The following is a 21,617-nucleotide window of genomic DNA, read 5'->3' as shown; positions in this document are numbered from 1 at the left end:
GCACTTTGCTGTCCAGTAGAAACTAGCAACATTGTAAAGCAACAATACTCCAAAAAAAAAAAAAATTAATCTTTAAAACAAGGAGGAAGAGAAGTGAAGAAAAGAAAACTGCACGATGTTATAAGGATTACAGTGGAGAAAAACTTAGGGTGAAATAGGAACTCTTGAGACCGGGTACCTGGAAGCATCAAAACGCTTCTTGAGGATCATCTCTGAGCTGAGTGACAGGGAGAACTCGCTGGGGAAGGGAGGGTGCACCAGGCAGAGGGAACTGAAAAGGTCTGGATGAGTGGCCCTTCCCAGGAATCACTAGGTCTTGCACGTTCCAGGAGAGTGCCATTTGGAGGGGAGGAGGGGCAAGATATGAGACGAGACGGGTGAGTAGGGGCCAGATCCTGAAGGCGGGGAGCCAAAAACTGAAGGAAAGATGCCTAGAAACACTTTACAGTTTAGAAAGATGATTCTAACTCAGGGCAAAATGACGACAGGGAAACCAGTTATGAGGCCACAGTTGACTCCCAGGAATGAATCAGTGAAGGCCATGACCGTGTTGCTGAGGAGGGGAGCTGTGGACAGCAGGCATGAAGGGAACACTGTTTACAGGACTTTATGACCAAGAGGGGGCAGAGAAGCCCTGTCCCTGGTCTTTGTAGTCCCATAACCCAACGGTCGTCCTTGTTTCCCTCATAAGTCCTTTTGTGTTTCATTTTTCTATCATTTGCAAACAAGAGGCCTTAGCTCTCACATGGGCCTAGAGGTCCACGGAAGGAAAAGGGCGTTTGAAGTATTTACACTGTTACCTCCATTCCTTCCTTCCTTCTTTTGCCTTCGCTTTATTAGTGGACTTTATTTTTTGGAGCAGTTTTAGGTTTACAGAAAACATTGGCAGAAAGTTGAGTTTCACATATCCCTCTTTTCCTTCCCACTCCGTTTCTGCCTGTTACTAACATCTTGCGTTAGTGTGCTACATTTGTTACAACTGATGGGCTCCTGTCAACACACTATTATTAAATAAAGTCCACCATAACGTTAGGTCCCACTCTTTGTTGTATATTCTACATGGGTTTTGACAAATGTATAATGACCACTGTGGCATCATGTGGGCTTTCCTGGTGGTTCAGTAGTAAAGAACCCGCCTGCCAAAGCAAGAGACACAGGTTCAACCCCTGGGTCATGAAGGTTCCCTGGAGAAGAAAATAGCAACCCACTCCAGCATTCTTGCCTGGAGAATCCCCATGGACAGAGAAGCCTGGCGGGCTGCAGTCCATGGGATCACAAAGAGTCGGACACGACCGAGCGACTAAGCACACAGCACAGCACCAGCATTCTTTCCTGAAAAATCCCATGGACAGAGGAGCCTGGCCATCTACAATTCATGGGGTTGCAAAAGAGTAGGACATGATTTAGCAACTATGACAATAGCAACATGCAGAGTAAGTTTCACTGCTCTAAAAATCCCCTATTCATCCCTCCTTGCCCGCCCCAACCCTGATAACCCTAATCTTTTCACTGTCTTCCTAAGTTTGCCTTTTCTAGAATTTCACATAACTGGAACCATACACAATGTAACCTTTCCATATTGGCTTCCTTTACTCAGCTATATGCACTTAAGTTTCCTCCATGTCATTTTGTGATTTGGTAACTCATTTCTTTTTAACACTGAATAATATTTTTCACCACTGAATTAATACCCCATTGTATGGATCAACCACAGTTTAATGATTCACCTGCTGAAGAACACTTTGGTTGCTTCTAAGTTTTGAACTATGAATAAAGCTGCTATAAACATTCATGTGCAGCTTTTTGTGTGGACAAAAAGATCTTAGCTCATTTGGATAAATACCAAGAAGCATGATTTCTGGATTATATGGCAAGAGTCTTTCCATTCCTTTTTCTCCATTTCCTTTTCCATGTCCACTTCTTCCAGCAGGGAGGTGGTGGGGTGACCTTCCATGGAAAAATGATGGCATAGAATTGTAGGTCTTGGATTTGTGTAGAAACAGAAATTGTCCTCCCTGGGGAGCCAAGGGTGTTCTTTTAGGCCAGGGGTCCTTACCATATTTAGGTCTACTATATACCGTGGAATTATACATGGGATCAAGGGGTCACTGGCCCTCATCAGAGTTTCAGGAGGTCTAGGAAGCAAGAGAAATTAAGCTACAGATTTCATCTGCAGCTTAAAGAATCCTCATGATAGGAAAGGGAAGCGCAGTGGACAGACAACCTTCCTACTCAGAATGCCCTGGAGGGAAAACCAAACTTCCAATCTTCACTTAAAAAAAAAAAAAAAATTTCTTTATTGATTTTAAATTTATTTATTTTTGGTTGTGCTGGGTCTTCATTGCCGCACAGGCTTTTCTCTCGTGGCAGTGAGCGGGGAGCTCCTCTCTAGCTGGGGTGCGTGGGATTCTCGCTGCAGTGGCTTCTCTTGTTGCAGAGCACAGACTCTCGGGCTGTGGCTCCTGGGCTCTAAGCATACGCTCGGTAGTTGTGGCGCAGGAGCTTAGATGCTCCAGGGAGCTTAGCTCCCTCCTGGATCAGGGATCGAACCCATGTCTCCTGCATTTGGCAGGAGGATTCTTTCCTTCTGAACCACCAGCAAAGTCCCACAGGGACCACTTGTAACTCTACTTCAGGGACTCAGTGTCAAACAGGAGCCTGGGCTGGAAGCGGCCCGCACAGAAAACATCCTCCTCTCTCCTCCAATTCAAAGAAGACAAGAAGCACGCTGATGTGACGGCTAAGCCCACTTGCACCATTTATTTAAAAAGAATAGCTGTAAGGTAAAAATGCAGATGTTTTATTCATTGTAAAGACAGCAGTTAAAAAAGGGAAGAAATAAATATGACGTTAGAAATTATTTTATCATGTACAACAAACCCCTGATATCTGGGAGCAATCCCAAGAACTCATAACATGTACAAATTTGTGCTGAAGAACAGCTTCACTTTGAACACCTTAGAGCAGATGTTGGAAACTGGCTAGATGGTGAAAATGGTCATAGCTTTTCAGATTCTGAAAGACTCTGGATTTGTTAGTCGGTGATGGCAAGGGTCTACTGTAATATAATTTGCATCGAGTCAGAGTTAATAAGAATTGTTCTATTCATTAAAATTATTTATAATCATTCTCTCATTCTTACGGTTAAGCAGCACAGTATTTAGGAGAAGGGGGAAAAGGCTGAGAAGTGCAAAGGGGAAGGAAAAGGGAGGGGCCTAAGTGGAAATGCTAAGGATAAGAGAAAGGTGATGGGGAAGACCAGAATCTCCCATCTCTTCATTCTTTTCTGTCACCTCAGCAGCATGCTGTGGCCCGCTGTTGGAGAGGGACCAGACTGTGGTCCAGCCTGGCCTGTCTTAAACCTCACCATCACCAAAGGACAGAAGATGCAGGAGCATCTGGCAGGATCAGGCGAAGAACGAGAACAAGGAAGCTGGATGAGAAAGAGAGGAGAGACACAGAAAAGGATGGCCCAAGGAATTGGATGTTGTTAACATCACTGGCCTCCCGCGACTCTCTCCTCTGAGGACCACCAAGGAAAGAAGAATCTGCACGAATTAACACAGCAGACCACTCTCTGATGTGGAGGGGAAAAGAGACAGGAACAGGCATAGGCTGCCAAGTAGAGGCACGTTCTGGCTACAGAGAAGGGTGCAGGAGAGAGACCTGAGGCGGGCAGCGGGACCTTCTGGGAGGGGTTCCCAAATGGGGCTGAAAGCTGCCCCTGCCACCACACGAGGCCAAGGGGTGTGCACTGTGGTGCGTGTGGAGGTTGGCTGGGGCAAAGGGTCAGCAGGGGTGAGGGTGTCTGGCCAGCTCTCCCCGGAGCATCTGTGAGGCACAGCTGTGGTCAGAGGTCAGGGTCAGCCCCACTAAGCACTGAAAGCGGCCTTGAGTTCCCGGAAGGCTGCTTGGCGGACCTTCCTCTTCTCTTCCTCCCGCTTCCGCTCATCTTGCTCTGCTTTTAGCTCCGCTTCAAACTTACTGGCACAGGACAAGGCTTGGACCTGTAAAGAAACAGTCAGGGCGGGTCAACAGAGTGAGAGACGAAAGAGACGCCTGGAGAGGGAGCAGCCCACCAAACAGAACTCGGTGTTCTCCAGCCACAGGGCCTGGGACCCCAGCCCCGCTGGAGGCAGGACCCCTGATCCAGTGCTCCCTGCCCTTGGTCTTCCCATGTTTGCTTTCTAACAGCGAGGATATCATCATTTTACTTGCTTCTGTGTTACAGATGCTCCTTCCAATCTGCTGGGGTTGCCTATTCCACCTGAGCTTCTTTTTCTTTTTTTTTTTAGCTTCTTTTTCAGGATACTTTTTTTTTTAATATATTTATTTATTTGGCTGTACTGGGTCTTTAGCTGCAGCATGTGGGATCTAGTTCCCTGACCTGGGTTCAAACCTGGGCCCCCTGCATTGGGAGCATGGAGTGTTCGCCACTGGCCTACCAAGGAAGCCCAGGATACTGTTCACATCCGTGCCCTCTTCTACTTACTTTACACCTTTAATTTCACAATGACATTCTTTAGTTCTAGGGGAAGTCAAGAACAAAATGAGCTCCCTGTGGGCATTTTGACTGGGACTGCATCAATCTGCCTGCGGCAAAGGGATATTTCTAGGTGTCGTTTGGTCACTAAGTTGTGTCCGACTCTTTGTAACTCCATGGACTGTAGCCCACCAGGCTCCTTTGTCCATGGGATTTCCAGCCAAGAACACTGGAATGGGTTGCCATTTCCTTCTCCAGGGGATCTTCCTGACCCAGGGATCAAACACCTATCTCCTGCATTGGCAGGCAGATTCTTTACCCCTGAGCCACCAGGGAAACCCCATCTTTAGGTGTACACTATTTTTAATAAAAACTGCTAGATCGCCCTCCAAAGAGCTGCTCCAATTTTCACCCCACCATCATGAAATGCAAGGCTCATTTCCCCATAACCTTACCAACACTTATCATTAACCTTTTTCCTGTTTGCCAATCTGATGTGGAAGAAAAATTGGCACCTTCTTTTATTTCTTCTTCGATAAACTGGAGAAGAAAATGGCAACCCACTCCAGTACTCTTGCCTGGAAAATTCCATGGATGGAGGAGCCTCGTGGGCTATAGTCCATGGGGTCACAAAGATTCAGACACGACTGAGTGACTTCACTTTCTTTCCTTGATAAATTATCCATTTATATTCTTTGCCCATTTTTCTATTCAGCTAGTGTTTATTTTTCCTTTAATTTGCAATTCTTTACATAATTTAGGTATATATTTTTCAGTTAATTTCCTCCAGTCTTTTGTCTTTTTACTTCAAAGTATCTTGGGTCATATAAACATTAAAATTCTGATGTCATCAAAAAGTTCACTTATTTCCATTCCAAGTTTGTATTCCATATCACGTTTAAGAAGTTCTTCTATTCCACCCAGGTTCTAAACCCATTTTCCTGTAATTTCTTCTCATACTTTTATGTTTTCATTTTCCCACTTGGTTCTTTAAGTCCCCTGCAATTTATTTTAGTGAGGGAGCCTAATGGAGGGCTTTACTTCATTTTCCTAAGTGGATAGCCAATTGTCTCCACACCTGTTACTGAAGAGTCCATTATTTCCCCGCTGATTTGAAAATTATCTTTTCCATATACTCAGTTCCCACATGAAGGAGACCTGCTTTTATTATTTTCTGCCCCATCCCACTAACTGGCTTGTTTACTCCTGCGCCTGTGCTACATTAGTTGATATCACTGCCTTACAGAATGCCTTAATATTTATAAAGAAAGTAAATTTTTTCTTAGGTCAAAGAAGCATATTTTCTTATTTTCAAATGTGTGATTATGAATGTGTATTAAACTTCACCAAATGTCTTTGAGACATCTACTTGCAATGGTCACCTTTTTCTAATTTAACCTACCTATGATATGAATATATTTAAAAAATTATCCCTGCCATCTTAACATAAATTTCAAATATTTTAATTGTATTCCATTTCTTAATGTTTTAGGATTCTTACAGCGATACTTATTAGATGGATATATAAATTGTTTGGTGTTATTTTCATCTGATTTTATAATCAGATTCATAATGGCTTTAGAGAATGAATATGATATAGCCTTTTATAAGTTTCAGGTACACAGCATTACAGTTCCACATCTGAATACCCTACAAAGTGATCACCACCATGCGTCTCAGTACCATCCATCACCCCGTAGTTGACTCTCTCCATCCATTTTTCCCATCTGTCCCCCAACTTCCTTCCCCTCTGGTTACCAAATCTGTTTTCTGTATCTGAGTTTCTTTATGGAGCTTCCAATGGTTTTGAATTGATGTACCATCATCTCTCATTATCTCTACCTATGGGCATCATCTCCTTGATTTCTCTGTCACTAGCTTCCTTGTCTCGTTGTCTCATCAGTCTATCCCCTGGTCCACTCATTCACTTCTCTGCAGTGTTGCAGCTAAGATTTACCATTCCCTACAATGCTTTTTATTTAGTCCATTCTGATTTTCATTTCATTACATCCCTGGCTGTGGTTGTTTAGTTGCTAAGTCATGTCCAATTCTTTGCAACCCCATGGACTGTTGCCCCACCAGGCTCTTCTATCCATAGAATTTCCCAGGCAAGAATACTGGAGTGAGTTGCCATTTCTTTCTCCAGGGGATCTTCCCGACCCAGGGATCGAATCCGCATCTCCTTCATTGGCAGGCAGATTCTTTACTGCTGTGCCACCGGGGAAAACCACATCTATGGTAGCCCAATGCTGAGTCTCATATTTCAATGAAAAATTATAATATCCTTTTCAAATCCTCCCTGTACTTCACAAGGGTCCATTTCTGAAGACAAGATACCAATGAAGTTATCAGTAGGCAGTACGTATTATGTTTTTACTCTTTCCAAATCCGAATCCCTAGGGATAGGGTCAAGGAAATTATGTTTTCCAAACTCCCCCATCAGGTATTTCTCAGGCCCTTGGAGCCCTGCTCTGACCCAGCAGTTCTAACCCCTGGCTCCCTATGTCAGAGTCCTCAGAGACTGCTCTTTCTTGATCTTGGCAAGATGTCCAAGTTGGAGTTTACTGTCATCTACCCAGCCCCTCCCCCAAGTATCCCTAATGGTTGTAGAATCCTACAACCTGGGTTCAAGCTCCTATTTCCTAATGTGCTGGCCTCGCCTTTATTCACTTTCTAACCCAGAACAGATGCCTGAACAATCTTCACAACAGCAACTGTCACATAACTTCCGACTGCCAGGACCTGCACTTCTGCCGGACACGCTTCACCTCTGCCCCTCAACTCTACCAAGTCCCACCCTTGGACCAAGGACTTTGTCTGCTCCTGCTTGCAGGCTGAGAATGTGTTTTTCTTAGAAGCCTCACCAGGACCCACTGGGGGTGAGGATTTCCAGTTTGGGCTGGTCCTTCACTGAGGCTCTGCCCTCCTCCCAGCATCCCCACAGTGGTCAACCGGATGGCTGCAGTCCTCAGGGACCCTGCCACCCCCCTCCTCCCTCGTTTAGACAACACAGAGGAATGCGGGCTGTCTACTCTGGACTCCTCTCCCACCCGCTTCATCCCTCCCCTTTTCCCTGTGCTCAGGGTGGACAGGAAGCAGACCCTGGGCACGTCATTGAACATCTCTGGGACCAGAGGCGCACTAGCTGCTACCTGCTTGCAAGCCAGTTGTTTGATTTCCAGGAATTTTATGAGCTGGTTGCTAAATATAGCCACTGTTAAAAATTAGATTTATATACTTTCACAATAAAATTATATTACAAGCAAAGGTAACACATACTTAAAAGTCACCATTTTCTGGTGACTGTGCTTCGTTTGCTACTATCTGTGTCCTCAAGGTTATCTGCGTCTGTCACATCTCTAAGGTGGAAATCGTGTATGATGACCTGGTACCATGAATTGTCCCAACTCCATGTTCAAAGGTATCCTGTGGGTTGCTTTAAAAGCAATCCCAGGAGGGGTACTCACACCTTGGAAGAACAATGCTACAAACAAGGGTTTGATTATTCTTTCAGTGACTGTCTAGACAATCTTTTCTTAAGAAAGTGATGGTAAAATGTCAAAAATGCAGATTAAAGGTAAACATGTGTAGTGTCTGTAGCCTTCACATTATAAATGGCTCCAAAATGGAAAGGCTGTTCTTTCAATATTTAAAAACTACTATCGAATTCAGCAAGGATGTTGCTCACGTCATTGAGGAATGAATGAAGTTCTGACACATGTCTTTTCACTTTTTTCTTATAAATTAAACAAAATACTAAAAACATGCAGCTTGGAACTACATTCCTTTGTCAGTTGCAATCGTAGACTGCCTGCAGACACAAGGGTCCAGCAAAAATCAAGGAGTTATTCTTTAAGAATAGATAGCCTATAATGGGGCTTCCTTGATAGCCCAGTGACTAAGTCTCCGAGCTCCCAATGCTCGGAGTTCAATCCCTGGTCAGGGAACTAGATTCCACATTCTGCAACTAAGAGTTTGCATGCCACAATGAAGACCTGGTACAACACAATAAATAAAAACAAGTATTTTTAAAATACTTTGCTCTTCTGGCTTCCCTTGTAGCTCAGTCAGTGAAGAATCTGCCTGCAATACAGGAGACTTGGGTTTGATTCCTGGGTTGGGAAGATCCCCTGGAGAAGGAAATGGCAACCCACTCCAGTATTCTTGGCTGGAGAATCCCATGGACAGAGAAGCCTTGTAGGTTCCCAGTCCATGGGGTCACAAGAATAAGACATGACTTAGCAGCTAAACCATCACCATTTAAAAAAAATAGACTATATGAAATCTACAATAAAAATAGTGTATATTTATTATTTGTACATTGCATGCTATGTATCCTTTTTATCAGCAAAATATATAATAAACTTAGGCGTATATATGCCTTCTTATATATAAGAACTTATATAAGTTCCCTTCTCCAGGGATTCCCAACTCAGGGAGTGAACCCAGGTCTCCCACATTGCAGGCAGATTCTTTACCAGCTGAGCCACAAGGGAAGCCCAAGAATACTGGAGTGGGTAGCCTATTCCTTCTCCAGCAGATATTCCCAACCCAGGGATAGAACTGAGGTCTCCTGAATTGCAGGCAGATTCTTTACCGACTGAGCTATCAGGGAAGCCCATATAAATATGTGTGTGTGTATGTGTATACACACACACACACTCTTTGTCCAGAGAGCCAGTTGTTAAATATCGATCAACAAACCACTGTCTAAGCATCAGTCTCCTCATCTGCAAAGTGGGATAATAACACCTACCTGCAGAAAGCTTGTATGACCTGATACGACCTGAATCTGAAGCGGTCAGCAGAGGGTCACCATCAACACTCACATGTTTGCTAATCACCCACCTACCCATTCCTGGCCAGGTCAGAGGAAAGTTGGGGACCTGTGCAATTACTTTACTTGGGGTCCTTCTCCTCCACTATAAAAGTCCACCTCTCCTCTTGATTCTATGATCTCTGAGTACTTGTCCATCAGTCACTCCATTCTTTACGTTTTCTTCTCCCTGGATCACTTCCTTGTGACCTAGAAACATGCCGACATCTATCTTCCCTAGGCTAAAAAAAACAAAAACAGTTTCTTTCCTGATCCTAAGCTACCATCCCCACTTTGTATAGGCCTCCTCTGCCAACCTTCGACAAGAAAGTCAGCTATCAAAGCTCTTTCCCCCCAACTGCCACCCACCCCTTACCCTGTTACAATCTGCCCTCCCTCCATAGTGAACCTCATCTCTCAGAATTCTCCACTGACCCATTTGCTGGACCCAACACCTCTGCCCCAACCTCATCTGATTCAATGTCTTCTTCAAATCGCTCTTGTCCTCCATATTAGCATTTCTCCAGAGTTTCCTTGTATCTCTGATTATTTCCTTTCCCACTCTAGTCACCATGACGTTCTGCCCTTGGTCAATTCCCGCTAGTTCTCAGGTGTCAGTTTGTATCCCGTGAAGATAGCGCCTGTGGTCTGTGTGGCTCGTTGTCCATGAAACATCCATCCTCCCTCCCTTTCTGTCTATGATGCTTCCCTAGCACATGGCCCAAGGGCCTAGGGGAGACTGGCCTCACCCCTGGGCTCAAGGAGAGAAGCCAATCAGAGTAACAATATTCCAGCCCTTGCCAGGAGTCAGTTCAGGAATGGACAAGCATGGAAGAGATTATTCCACGACTACAGTATCTAGTATGCCTGTCTTCCTTAGCATCAGAATTGCAGCTGGGCACATGGATCCCCAGGAAAGAAAACAAAGGCATTCTGTAGCCTCCCATTTAATGGGGTGTGGCCAAGTTCTGTCCAATAGGACTGAGCAGAAACTAGTACCAAACAACAGTGTGCCCTTCAGATAAAGGGGCAGGTCTTTCCCTTGCCTGAAGTCACCTCGGACTTAACCGAGTCTTAACCACAGGCCCACCAGGGAAGTCCCAACACTGAGAGCTCTAGGGGGGTTGGGATTCATCCCACCTCCTCCCCAGCCCACTGTCACACTCCTCGTTGGACCTACAGTTCTTCTCCAGGCGTCTACGGAGCCTCCCTAAGTCCAGTCTCTCCCCAGGCAAGCGTGTCCCCGTTGTACCCAAGGCTGATCAGAGCAAGGCCCTGCTGTCCAAGACTGGCCACGCACTGAATCCTCCCGCAGAGCCCAGGGAGAGCTGGGTGAGGCCTGGGAAGCCGGTCAGCAGATAATTCTGGTGATCCACAGGCTGGGGAAAGCCTGACCCTCAGGGGAACTTAGAGCTTCCTGTCCAGCTGCGTCCAGTACAGACAGGGGCCAGCCTCCAAGCCCTCCCTGCCCCTCCCCACCCCATGCCTCAGAGCCTTTGCTCTCACAGTTCCCACGGCAGGAACGCCTTCTCCTCCCTGATTACAAGGTGAATCCCCATTCATCTCTTAACATCTGTCGCGAATGTCAGCTCCTTTATGGCCTTCTTCCAAATTCGGGCTATGATTTCCTCCATTTGTCATTCATGCCAACACTTCTTGAGGGCCATTATTAGCCAGGCACTGTAATTACACAGGTAACACACCTACTCTGCCTTTGAGTCTGTGGGTGAGGAGGCAGACGTATAAACAGAACAAGTTCAAAAAAATTTATTGTTATTCTTTTCATCTTTTCTCCTGGTTGTAAAAATAATGCACACACATTATAAAGCCTCACAAAATTATTTTAAAAAGTCAGTCCCTCTGACATCACTATTACTAATACTTTGGTATAAAACTGTCCAGGTTGTATTTACTATTTCACAAAATTGGCTTTCAAGCATACTGTTTTGCCTAATTCATTTTGGACATCTGTCCACATATAAGGAGATGACAGAGGACAAGATGGTTGGATGGCATCACTGACTCAATGGATATGAGTTTGAGCCAACTCCGGGAGCTGGTGACGGACAGGGAGGCCTGGTGTGCTGCAGTCCATGGGGTCGCAAAGAGTCGGACACGACTGAGCAACTGAACAATAAGCAAATGTAAACGCAGCTGTATCTCATTCTTCAAGGGCTGTAGCATATGCAAATGTGTGCGTGAACCACAGCGGACTCGATTCCCGGGTCACAGACATTTCCGTTACGTTCAGTTCTCCTCTATTACCAACCTCACTGTATGAAAAGCTTTGTCTATACATCTATGTGCATTGGCACGAGGGTCTCTGAAGGATAAAATCCTCGAGGCAGGGACTTCCCTGGTGGCGCGATGGATAAGGGTCTGCCTGGCAGAAAGATGCTGGACTCCTGTCTCCACGAAGCATCACTGAGCTGTGGAGAGCACACGCTGCTTTGAGGCCTGAACAGGCTGGGCTGTGTCACCCAGGACTCTCTGTTTCTGGGCAAAGAAACTCCTGGGATAAGGCAGGAGGGGGGGGCTTCCGTGGTGGCTCAGTGGTAAACAATCTGCGTGCCAGGGCAGGAGATGTGCGTTCAGTCCCTGGATCAGGAAGATTAAACAACCAGCACAAGGGGCTGCTCCTGGCTGGAGCTGCCAGGAGTCCCAGCAGCTCATATCATGTGCGGGGTGCGCTCCGTGAGCCAGGCACTTGCTAAACGCTTCAGACGAAAGAAAGCATGTCATCCTCGTGGTGATCTCATTATCAACTCCATGGTACAGATGAGGAAACTGAGGCACCGACGGGTGGCAGGTAAGTAGAGGAGGCAGAATGTGAACCAGGTGGTCTTATCCACTGCACCCCCCCCACCCGTCTCCCCAGCCCCACCCCCACCCCACCCCACCCCCCACCCGCAATTGCAGAGGGACATTTGGAGTGTTTTCCTGATCTTTCTGCCAGTGTGCTCTGGGGGAGGGAAATGACAGCACCCAGACTGAGACAAAATCTCCAGAAACGTTCAATGACCGTATGAACTCGTGAATGAGCAGAAGCACCCAGAAGGCTCCAAGACCACATGCTGCAGAATCCTTCCCGGCTCCCTGGCATCGTCAACACTGCACATAACAATTCTGATCCAGGGCAAGCCAACAGGGCAGCCTTCTCGGGCCCCGTTTGTCCTTGTTTACACACAGGTGTCTAAGATGCAAACACAGAGGTAGCCCTTCAAGTAACTCATGTGGTTTGGGGTAGAGAGGAATTCTCTAGGAAAGTCTGACTCCAGAGTCGTTTGGGATCATTGCACCAGCAAGCCTGTTTGAATCTGGTATCAGGAGCCTCCCTGATGGCTCAGTGGTAAAGAATCCGCCTGTCGATGCAGGAGACATGGGTTCGATCCCTGGTCTGGGAAGATCCCACATGCTACCGAGCAATTAAGCTCATGCACCACAACTATTGAGCCTGTGCTTTAGAAAACCTGGGAGCCACAACTAGTGAGCCCACATGCTGCAGCTCCTAAAACCCAAGTGCCTAGAGCCCGTGCTCCTCACAAGAGAAGCCACCGCAGCGAGAACCTGCACACCACAACTAGAGAAAAGCCCGAGAAGTGATGGAGACCCAGCACAGTCAAAAATTCAAAAAAGAAAAAAAATCTGAAACCAGGATCCAAAGCATTTGCCATTTGGCCATTTTCCCATTTTGTTTTTAATTTTCAGATGGCACACAGACACACACTCTCCTTTCCTTACCATCTCACGTGCTCAAGCGAGCGCCGTTTCCCTCGTCCTGATGAGCTGGTTGCTGGCTGGGAGCTCGCTGGGCAGGGAGCAGGGACAGAGGGACTGTGCCGCGCAGAAAGGAGGCACCTACCTTGGCTTCAAAGAAGTCCTTGGCACCTTTGACGCCCTCCAGGGCAACATCGATCTCAGAAAGCTTCGCCAGTGCCATCAGCCCGCTGTCCTCCTGCAGTTCTCCCGCGGCGGCCTTGTGGAATATAAGCAGGAACTGCAGGGGGAGGTTGGTAAGGGTCAAAGTCAACGTCACCGAGAGATTTACAGGCCCCTCTGACCCGAGCTACAGTCATTATAGCCACGCCTATTACAAAGGGTGTATACGTGTCCACATGACAAGCTATTTTTTCCCTTATCACACTGTCAACACTGAAAACATGGGGAAATTCCCTGGAAGTCCAGTGGTTAAGACTCCGTGCTTCCACTGCAGGGGATGTGGCTTTGATCCCTGGTAGGGGAAACTGAGATCCCATATGCCTCCCTGCGGCTGGTGCTAAGTCACTTCAGTCGTGTCCGACTCTGTGTGACCCCACAGACGGCAGCCCACCAGGCTTCCCTGTCCCTGGGATTCTCCAGGCAAGAACACTGGAGTGGGTTGCCATTTCTTTCTCCAATGCAGGAAGTGAAAAGTAAAAGTGAAGTCGCTCAGTCGTGTCCGACTCTTAGCGACCCCATGGACTGCAGCCTACCAGGCTCCTCCATCCATGGGATTTTCCAGGCAAGAGTACTGGAGTGGGGTGCCATGGCCCTCTCCCATATGCCTCGAGACACAGTCAAAAAAACAAAACAAGGGGCTTCCCTGGTGGTCCGGTGGTTGAGCCTCCGCCTTGCGATGCAAGGGACACTGGCTCGATCCTGGTCTGGAAAGATGCCACATGCCAGATCCTGGTCTGGAAAGATGCCACATGCCACATGCTAAGCCCAGGTACCACAAGTACTGAATTTGTGCTCTAAGAGCCCTGAGGTTACAACTACTGAAGCCTGCTCACCCTAGAGCCCGTGTTTCTCAACAAAAGAAGCCACGGCAATGAGAGGCCTGCGCACAGCAACAGAGAGGGGCCCCCGCTGGCTGCAATTAGAGAAACCCACGTGCAGCAATGAAGACGCACTGCAGCCAATAAACGAACAAATACATAATTTTTTTTTTTTTAAAGGCCCATCTTCCCACAGGGATGTAGGGGAAGGGGCACCCTCATGTTGATGAGAGTGTAACCTGAATCAAAATTTTTGGAGGGCGTTTTGGAAATATTTACCAAAAATAAAATGTTTTCACCCTTCTAATCATTAATTCCACTGCTTGGAATCCATCCCTTAAAACATGCACATAAATATTATATCACATAAAAACATTACATAAAATGGTTTAAGAAGAAGCAATATGCATAAAAGCAAAAAATTGGCCACATCCTACTTAACAGCCATGAAAGAAACAGTCCAGTAGATTGGTAGGTACTACTTTTAAAACTAAATAACTTAATATTTCTGACATTTTAAGAAACCATTTCTATTTCCCATTTGTGTCCCATTTTGGCGTTAAACTATTTGCCTTCCTCGGTGTTTTCTAATTTAGCTCTGTCTCTTGCCTTTCAGCTTTGTTTACGGTGGAAATGTTTTTCAAAAGCTATCAATCTTTGCTTTTCTCTCACCAGTGTTATGCTTAGAAAATCCTTCCTTGCCACCAAGGTTACAGAAACAATCAAAAACCTGTGTTTTTGTCTACAGCTTTTAGGACTCTTTAAAAAAAAACATGTAAATATTTAATCTCTGAAATTTATTCTGATCTGTCATGTGAAGTTGATCATTAACCTTATTTTCTTCCACATGGTTAGTTAGTAATCCCCACACCACTTACTGAATAATCCATCATCTTCCTGAAGATTCAAAATGTGACCTGAATGAATCTGTCTTTCAAGTCAGTCTGTACTAAGAGAATACAATACATACAATACTCTGGAGGATACATTTTTAAGTAAACAAATAAGTCAACCTGAAAGAGCAGTGCTTGCTCTATCTCACCCCTTGCATGTCCTTCCATCACCCCCAAGGCAGTTTTATGGCTTTTTTACTTCTCTTCTTTAAAATTGTTTGTGAATTTGTCAAACAGCTTCTATACCACTTGCATAATTTATCCATCTAAGAAGAATAGATCTTCTCAGGTGGCTCAGTGGTAAAGAACCCCCTCCCAAGGCAGGAGACGTGGGCTCGATCCCTGGATTGGGAAAGATGCCCTGGAGGAGGAAATGGTAACCCACTCCAGTATTCTTGCCTGGAGGAATCCACAGACAGAGGAGCCTGGTGGGCTACAGTCCATGGGGTTGCAAAGAGTCAGACATGACTTAGCATCTGAGCACACACACACACACAAAATATGTATGCCTAAAGGGAAATTTCAATTTTCCTCTAACGATTGTCTTCCCCAAGAGGAAAGAACATTTTCTAAAGCAGAGTGGGAGGTAAGACAAGCTCAATGCACTTTTTCCAAATTCCAGCTTGAGTGTCTCTTAATGCCTAGAGGGAAGAGTGTTTCATTAAGTGAAAGTCCGAGCTCCCATCATCACCACCTCCAAAACGCCTTGCCAACAAGTCCTTCTTTGTCATTCTTGCTTCGAGGGTCCTAACTCCGCTGTGGACTTCGCCAAAAACAAAGCAACTGGTGAAGCAACATGTTGCAGGACTTTCAGCTTCACGAAGGAGGCCGTCATCTGGGTCAGCTTGGCTCGACAGAAATGCCACGGTCACCCACCTGCAGCTTCAAACTCTCTCACTAGAGGCCGGCAAAGACTCAGTTTGCGGCAGACTCTCACAGCCAGAACACTGGCTCCAAAGAAGACTTGGAACTCAAGCCTGTTGAACGAGGAGAGGTTCCCCCAGGAAAAGGATGGGGGACAAGGGGGCTGGGGGATGGTGGTGAGTGGGCTCTCATAGAAGAGACTGAAGAGCCCTGCACACGTGAGCCTCAGACAGAGGGAAAGAGTAAAATACCCAACCATCCCTCGGTCCCCTATGTGTCCTTAAAGCACTTAGCAGAAGCCACCCTCCTCCCCAATTCTTCTTAAGGAGGACACAAAACAGGTTGCCCCTCCGGAGCTTAGGAAAGACAGAGCACCGCCCCCAGCCTAGCACCAATCCTAGTGACCTGGGGCAGGGGAGTCTCTTGTCTAAAATTCATTTTTCTTACTCTGCAGCAGAGATGACAATGTAGGTGTTTACAGAAGGGTTTGCGAAGATCCTCTGGAGGAAGAAATGGCAACCCACTCCAATATTCTTGCTTGAAAAGTCCCATGGACAGAGGAGCTTGGTGGGCTAAAGTCCATGGGATCGCAAAGAGTCAGACACGACTGAGTGACTAACCACCACCACCAACAAAAGGGCTTAAAGTAATCCTCAACAGTCCTTTCCCGAGTGGATCCCGCCCACGAGTGCTCACTCTCAACTCTGCCAGCGCACAGGTAACCACCAGCAGCTCTGTCATAACTTAGGGGGTCTCCCTGCCCCAGCCAGTTAAAGAAAAAAGATTCAGCTCAACTCGAAACTCTCCAGCCTTCCATAGAACATGCCAGACTTTCCCATTTAATGTATCACAATCACCAACCCCTGAATGACAATTTCTCCAACTGCCCAGCCTTGTTTGTCTTCCTATTTATAGTCCACAAAGACTGGTATGTTGTAGAGAATTGGAAAGTGTCCTAGCTGTGACTCTGAGCAAAGAGGGGGGAGGGGAGGAGAAGCAGAAAACAAAGAAACAGAGAACTCACAAAGCTAAAAAGCACTTTCAGACATGAGCTAGCAAATGCTTGTGATGAATTTAAGGGAATTTTAAATTCTGTGGCTCTGACTGGTGATACAAACACTTGCCCACATTAGTTAGAGCTTTTAGGTGGCGAGTGACAGAAACACACTTGTTGGCTTAAGCAAAAAGGAAGTATTCATTATACAAATAGGATATCTCAAAAGCCAAGGGCAAAATACAGTGGTCTGGATGAAGATCGGAATGGGGAGAGCCAATGTGTTCAAGACTGGAGGCCACATTCTCTCTCAAGCTCTTGTGTCTGGACCACATGGTAGAGAATGGCCACTCCACACTGAATTATCCTTGCAGGAACAGCCACCTGCAGAGCCAGTGTGCCAAATACCAGGCCCAAATTCCCAGATACAGAATCCAATTGACCTAATCTGGCCACAGGTCCACCCACAGTCCAATCAACCATAAACAGACAGGGGTGCAACCCAGGACAGCCAGGGCTGCCAGGGACCCTCTCAGGGAGGGTAGGGTGGGAGGAGAAAAGAAGACCTACAGTTTCCAGCGTGTGCTTATGCGTGCATGTGTGTGCTTATGCGTGCATGCGTGTGCGTGCTCACTTGTGCCTGACTCTTTGAGACCCTGTGGACTGTAACCTGCCAGGCTCCCCAGTCCATGGGATTTTCCCAGCAAGAATACCGGAGTGGGTTGCCATTTCCTCCTCCAGGGGACTCTTCCTTCCTGGGTCTCCTGTACTGGCAGGTGGATTCTTTACCACTGAACCACCTGGGAAGCCCCCCAGTCCCCAGGACTGACAGGTAATGTAGTAAACCCCTTATCCAGCCTTTGTACGAAACCACCACATGTCTGGTCTTGGAGCAATTCTGCTTTGAGACAGATGTAATGGAATTAGTAAGGACTTTTAAGAAAAAGGGAGGAAGATATTAAGGCCTCTCTGTCTGCCTCCAAAGGAGACTGAGGTGGGGAGTGCCTGGAATCCGATTCTAGATCCCTAGAGCTATGGAGACAGAACTGCTAACTCCAGTGCATCCTGTGACTTCTCCCACATGTCTGTACATGTACACAAACTATAAACGCAGACAATTACCTTTTACACACGGTTTGGAAATATGCTTTTGTTCCTGCTTCTCACACTGTCGACATTTGTCCTCTGGTCATCAAACACTGTGCTAGATCATCGTTTTTAAAGGCTCCATGTGTACCATTTTGTTAAATACCCCGAATGTGCACATATTATTTTCATAATTGGAAAAGAAATGGTTTAAAAGAAAGATCAATTCCCTTGAACGTTGGGGGAAAGTAGCAAACTGGTGCTTAATAGAGACATATTTTCTGTATCAAAGGGCTTTTCTTTAGATGTAACTCACTTCAGTCAAGTTAATCCAAAAAAAAAAAAAAACGAAAGAAAGGGAATATAAACTCACCAAGCACCCACTAAGTGTCAGGTCAGGAAGGCACTATAGAAATGAGACATTTTGTCTAGCTGGCAGCTCCTGCCACATGTGATGATGGTGGTGGAGCTGCTTTATGATGCCCTGTGGCACATGACCTGGATCTAACCAATCATAGTATCCTGGATGCAATGATTGGTCCAGGAGGTGGGCATGTACCCCTATGAGGGCCAATCAGAAGCCTTCTTCTGAGATTGCTATGGATTCTGGGATGAAGTAGCCCTCCATCCCCTGGGGCAATGTAGCCTGGAGCTGCCAGCAACCATCATGGCAGGCACCAGGGACAACAGCCTATTTGGAAAGAAAGGATGTAGAAAAAAGCACAGTCAAGGTACAGCAAGAGAAAATTACTGATTACTTGTGTCTAAAACACTTTCACTTCATCTCCTAGGTATGTGAACCAAGAGTCACTTGCTCTTTCCTTGTTTAAATTAGTTAGCATTCTCTTTCCATCACTAGCAGTCAAGCATTCTAACTGATAGAGGCATAGAAAGAGAACTTTGTCCTCAAAACAGTCCCGAGCAAAGGCTTTTAACAGCCCTATTTTAAGGACATAAAAACTGAGGCTCAGAAATAATGTGTTCCAGTTATGCAGCTCTGTGTGGCAGATGGAGGTTGGGATGTACACCTCTTTTCATTACACAAACTCAGCATCAGCCCACTGGTGGCTTACAATATGGGTGGACACCAGCAGAGTGAAATCCCAAGAGCAGGAGGATGGGCTGTGGAGTACTGTTTTGCAAACGCATCCACACTTGCAAATCTGTACCTCTGGGCACGGCTCCTAGAGATGGGGCCACAGTGGGGCTCTGAATTGACAAAGGACTGAACGTGAACACCCCTGAAGACCTGTAGGTGGGTTGAGTACCCACAATGAAACCCTCTGGAAATGTCCAAGCCTCAGATCGAAATGGCCAAACCAGCAGCTAACCAAAAGCTAACATCTTGGAAACAGAGCATCTTGGAAACAGAGAGGGGTGCATGCGCAAGGCTCCTGGGTCAAACAGAGGGGAGGGATTTTCAGTTGGTGACTTGCACAGACGTCTAAGCACCCTTGATTTCCATTCCCCTGAGGTTAAAACTTTGCCACAGAAGTTCTGTCCCCAGCACTGCCTCCAAAGCTTCACCAAGGCAAAATCCTTTACTTTCTATATCCCAGGGGTACCCAGATTCTTATTGTCATTGTTATGTGTGCTCAGTAATGTCCGGCTCTTTGTGACCCCATGAACTGTACCCTGCCGGGCTCCTCTGTCCATGGGATTCCCCAGGCAAGAATCCTGGAGTGGGTTGCCATTTCCTCCTCCAGGGTATCTTCCCAACCCAGGGATCGAACCCACGTCGTCTGCATTTCAGGCTGATTCTTTACTTCTTGAGACATTGGAAAGAAAGAGCTAATGCCTATCATGATGCATGAATAATACAGAGGATTGATATTATTATTATTACTAATTTGTAGTAATACAAATGAGAGGCTAGGGAACCAGAGAGGCAGCTGCAAAGTTGAACGTGGTAAATGATGGTGGCAGGCTGTCTCCTAGGCCCAGCCCTGAGCCGGGATCTGATTTCAGGCAAGTGCTGACTTTTTCGGTCTTCTAGCTCCTTAGCTCTGAAATGAGAAGTCTGGCAGCAGATTACCCTGAGGGTTACACCCAGCACAGGTTTTCCATGATCTCCTCCACATCAGCCAGTTGAGGAAAGGAAGAGATGGGGGATTCTGAAGTTGATCTGTGAGCAGTGAGAGGCGCGGTCAGCTGGGGAAGGGACTCATGGCTGCAAACTCAGCTTCAGAGAGAACCGCCTCCACCCCGCCGCCCCCACAACCAGGAAGAGCATCCAAAGGCCCTATCTAGCCTGGACAGAAGACCAGTATTTGGCCAAAGTTCTCACCCTCAGAAACCAGGATGCCAGCACTCCACTGTTTCTGGAATAATAAAGGTTAAACACCAGAAGACAAGGACTGTCTTCTCTTCTTTCAGCTTCCGAGGGTCCCAAAAGAGACACGACTGAAAACGAGACCACAGCAGCTGGGCTAATGTCCAAACTTCAGCCCGGATGGTCTTGCCAAAGTTATTCTAATACCAGGTCATTAGTTAGTTAGTTCAGTCGCTTAGTCATGGATATATCTAAAAACCTTTCGATAAAACTCAAACACACAAGACATGCAATTCCTTTCCTTGTGAAGCTGCATTCTTGCCGTGGAAGAAACCCAGTGGCCTTGAGATTTATTCCCCAAAGTGAAAATGGCTGAGGTTTTCACCCATTGGGAAATCAGGTGAATCTATGTGCACTCTTCCAGGAATATATCTGTATGTACACAATTTTGCCCACAATTCCAGGGGTCCAAAGACCAAAAACCTATCCTGGACTTGTTTGGAGGAGAAGGTTCAGGGGCAGAAAGTAAGACCCTTTGTTTAATTGTTTTTTTAAAAAAACTACCTTAAAATGCTTATTTTAAAAATTAATGGGCTTTCCAGGTAGTTCAGTGGTAAAGAATCCATCTGCCAAGCAGGAAATTAGGGTATGATCCCTGGGTCAGGAAGATCCCCTGGAGAAGGAAGTGGCAACTCACTCCAGCATTCTTGCCTGGGAAATCCCATGGACAGAGGAGCCTGGCGGGCTATATCCACAGGTTTGCAAAGAGTCGGATAGGACTTAGCGACTAAACAACAGCAAGATAAAAATTAACAGTTTAAATATATTTTTAAAGTGTGAAACTAAAAACCACCAAAACTTTGCACCCACAAATATTCACTATGAATGTTTTGGTGAACATCCTTCCAGATGTCTCAATACTTACCATTTTACCCAAAGGAGGCTATCCTACCCAAAGTGACTTTCAAACTGCTTGCTGAGTGTTTTCTCATGCTAGCACTGTGGTTCACTAGCTCCTTAAAGATATGTTAAAAAGCAGAACTGCAGGTTAAATATCCAAGCAGCTCTCTAGACGGGCCCAAGCCATTGTGTAGTCCAGGGGATGGTAAATCAGCGGGTCCTCTCAGGGACCCTCCCCCTCCAGGGGCTCAGGGCCAGCAGGACGCAGGTACCTCACGGAAGCTGAGTTTGCCATCAAAGTCCTCGTCCACCTCCTTGATCATGCTCTTCAGGCCCAGGTGGGTCTGGGGGGCCCCCAGCTTCTCCATCATCAGCTTCAGCTCCATCAGGTCAATGAAGCCATCCCTTCCAGCGTCATACCTGTGGGGTCAAATGCAAGACGCTGGTGAGGGATGGCCATGGCCAGGACCAAAAGACACTTGTTAATCTACCAAATGCTAAATGCTTTTGGCTTTAGTTACTGAAAAACGACTCAAACAACTCCTGCCTTGC

At 46.4% G+C, this 21,617-nt stretch overlaps 1 protein-coding gene across 1 annotated transcript in view; it reads right to left on the bottom strand.

The window, feature by feature from the left end:
• Nucleotides 1-2,734: 2,734 nt before the first annotated feature.
• The window catches only part of EFHD1 (EF-hand domain family member D1), a 44,518-nt gene continuing 25,635 nt past the window's right edge, over nucleotides 2,735-21,617 (bottom strand). Inside the window, exons 2-4 of the mRNA XM_070368486.1 lie at nucleotides 21,338-21,485; nucleotides 13,162-13,296; nucleotides 2,735-4,007 (exon numbers count right to left, since the gene is read on the bottom strand). Coding sequence (XP_070224587.1) covers nucleotides 3,873-4,007; nucleotides 13,162-13,296; nucleotides 21,338-21,485 — 418 coding nt within the window. The 3' untranslated portion in view covers nucleotides 2,735-3,872. The remainder of the gene's footprint in view (nucleotides 4,008-13,161; nucleotides 13,297-21,337; nucleotides 21,486-21,617) is intronic.

This window comes from Bos mutus, chromosome 3 (assembly GCF_027580195.1).
Source record: "Bos mutus isolate GX-2022 chromosome 3, NWIPB_WYAK_1.1, whole genome shotgun sequence".
NCBI classification, from domain to species: domain Eukaryota; kingdom Metazoa; phylum Chordata; class Mammalia; order Artiodactyla; family Bovidae; genus Bos; species Bos mutus.
The sequence above is the reverse complement of the archived record's forward strand: the minus strand, read 5'-3'. Positions and strand labels throughout refer to the sequence as shown.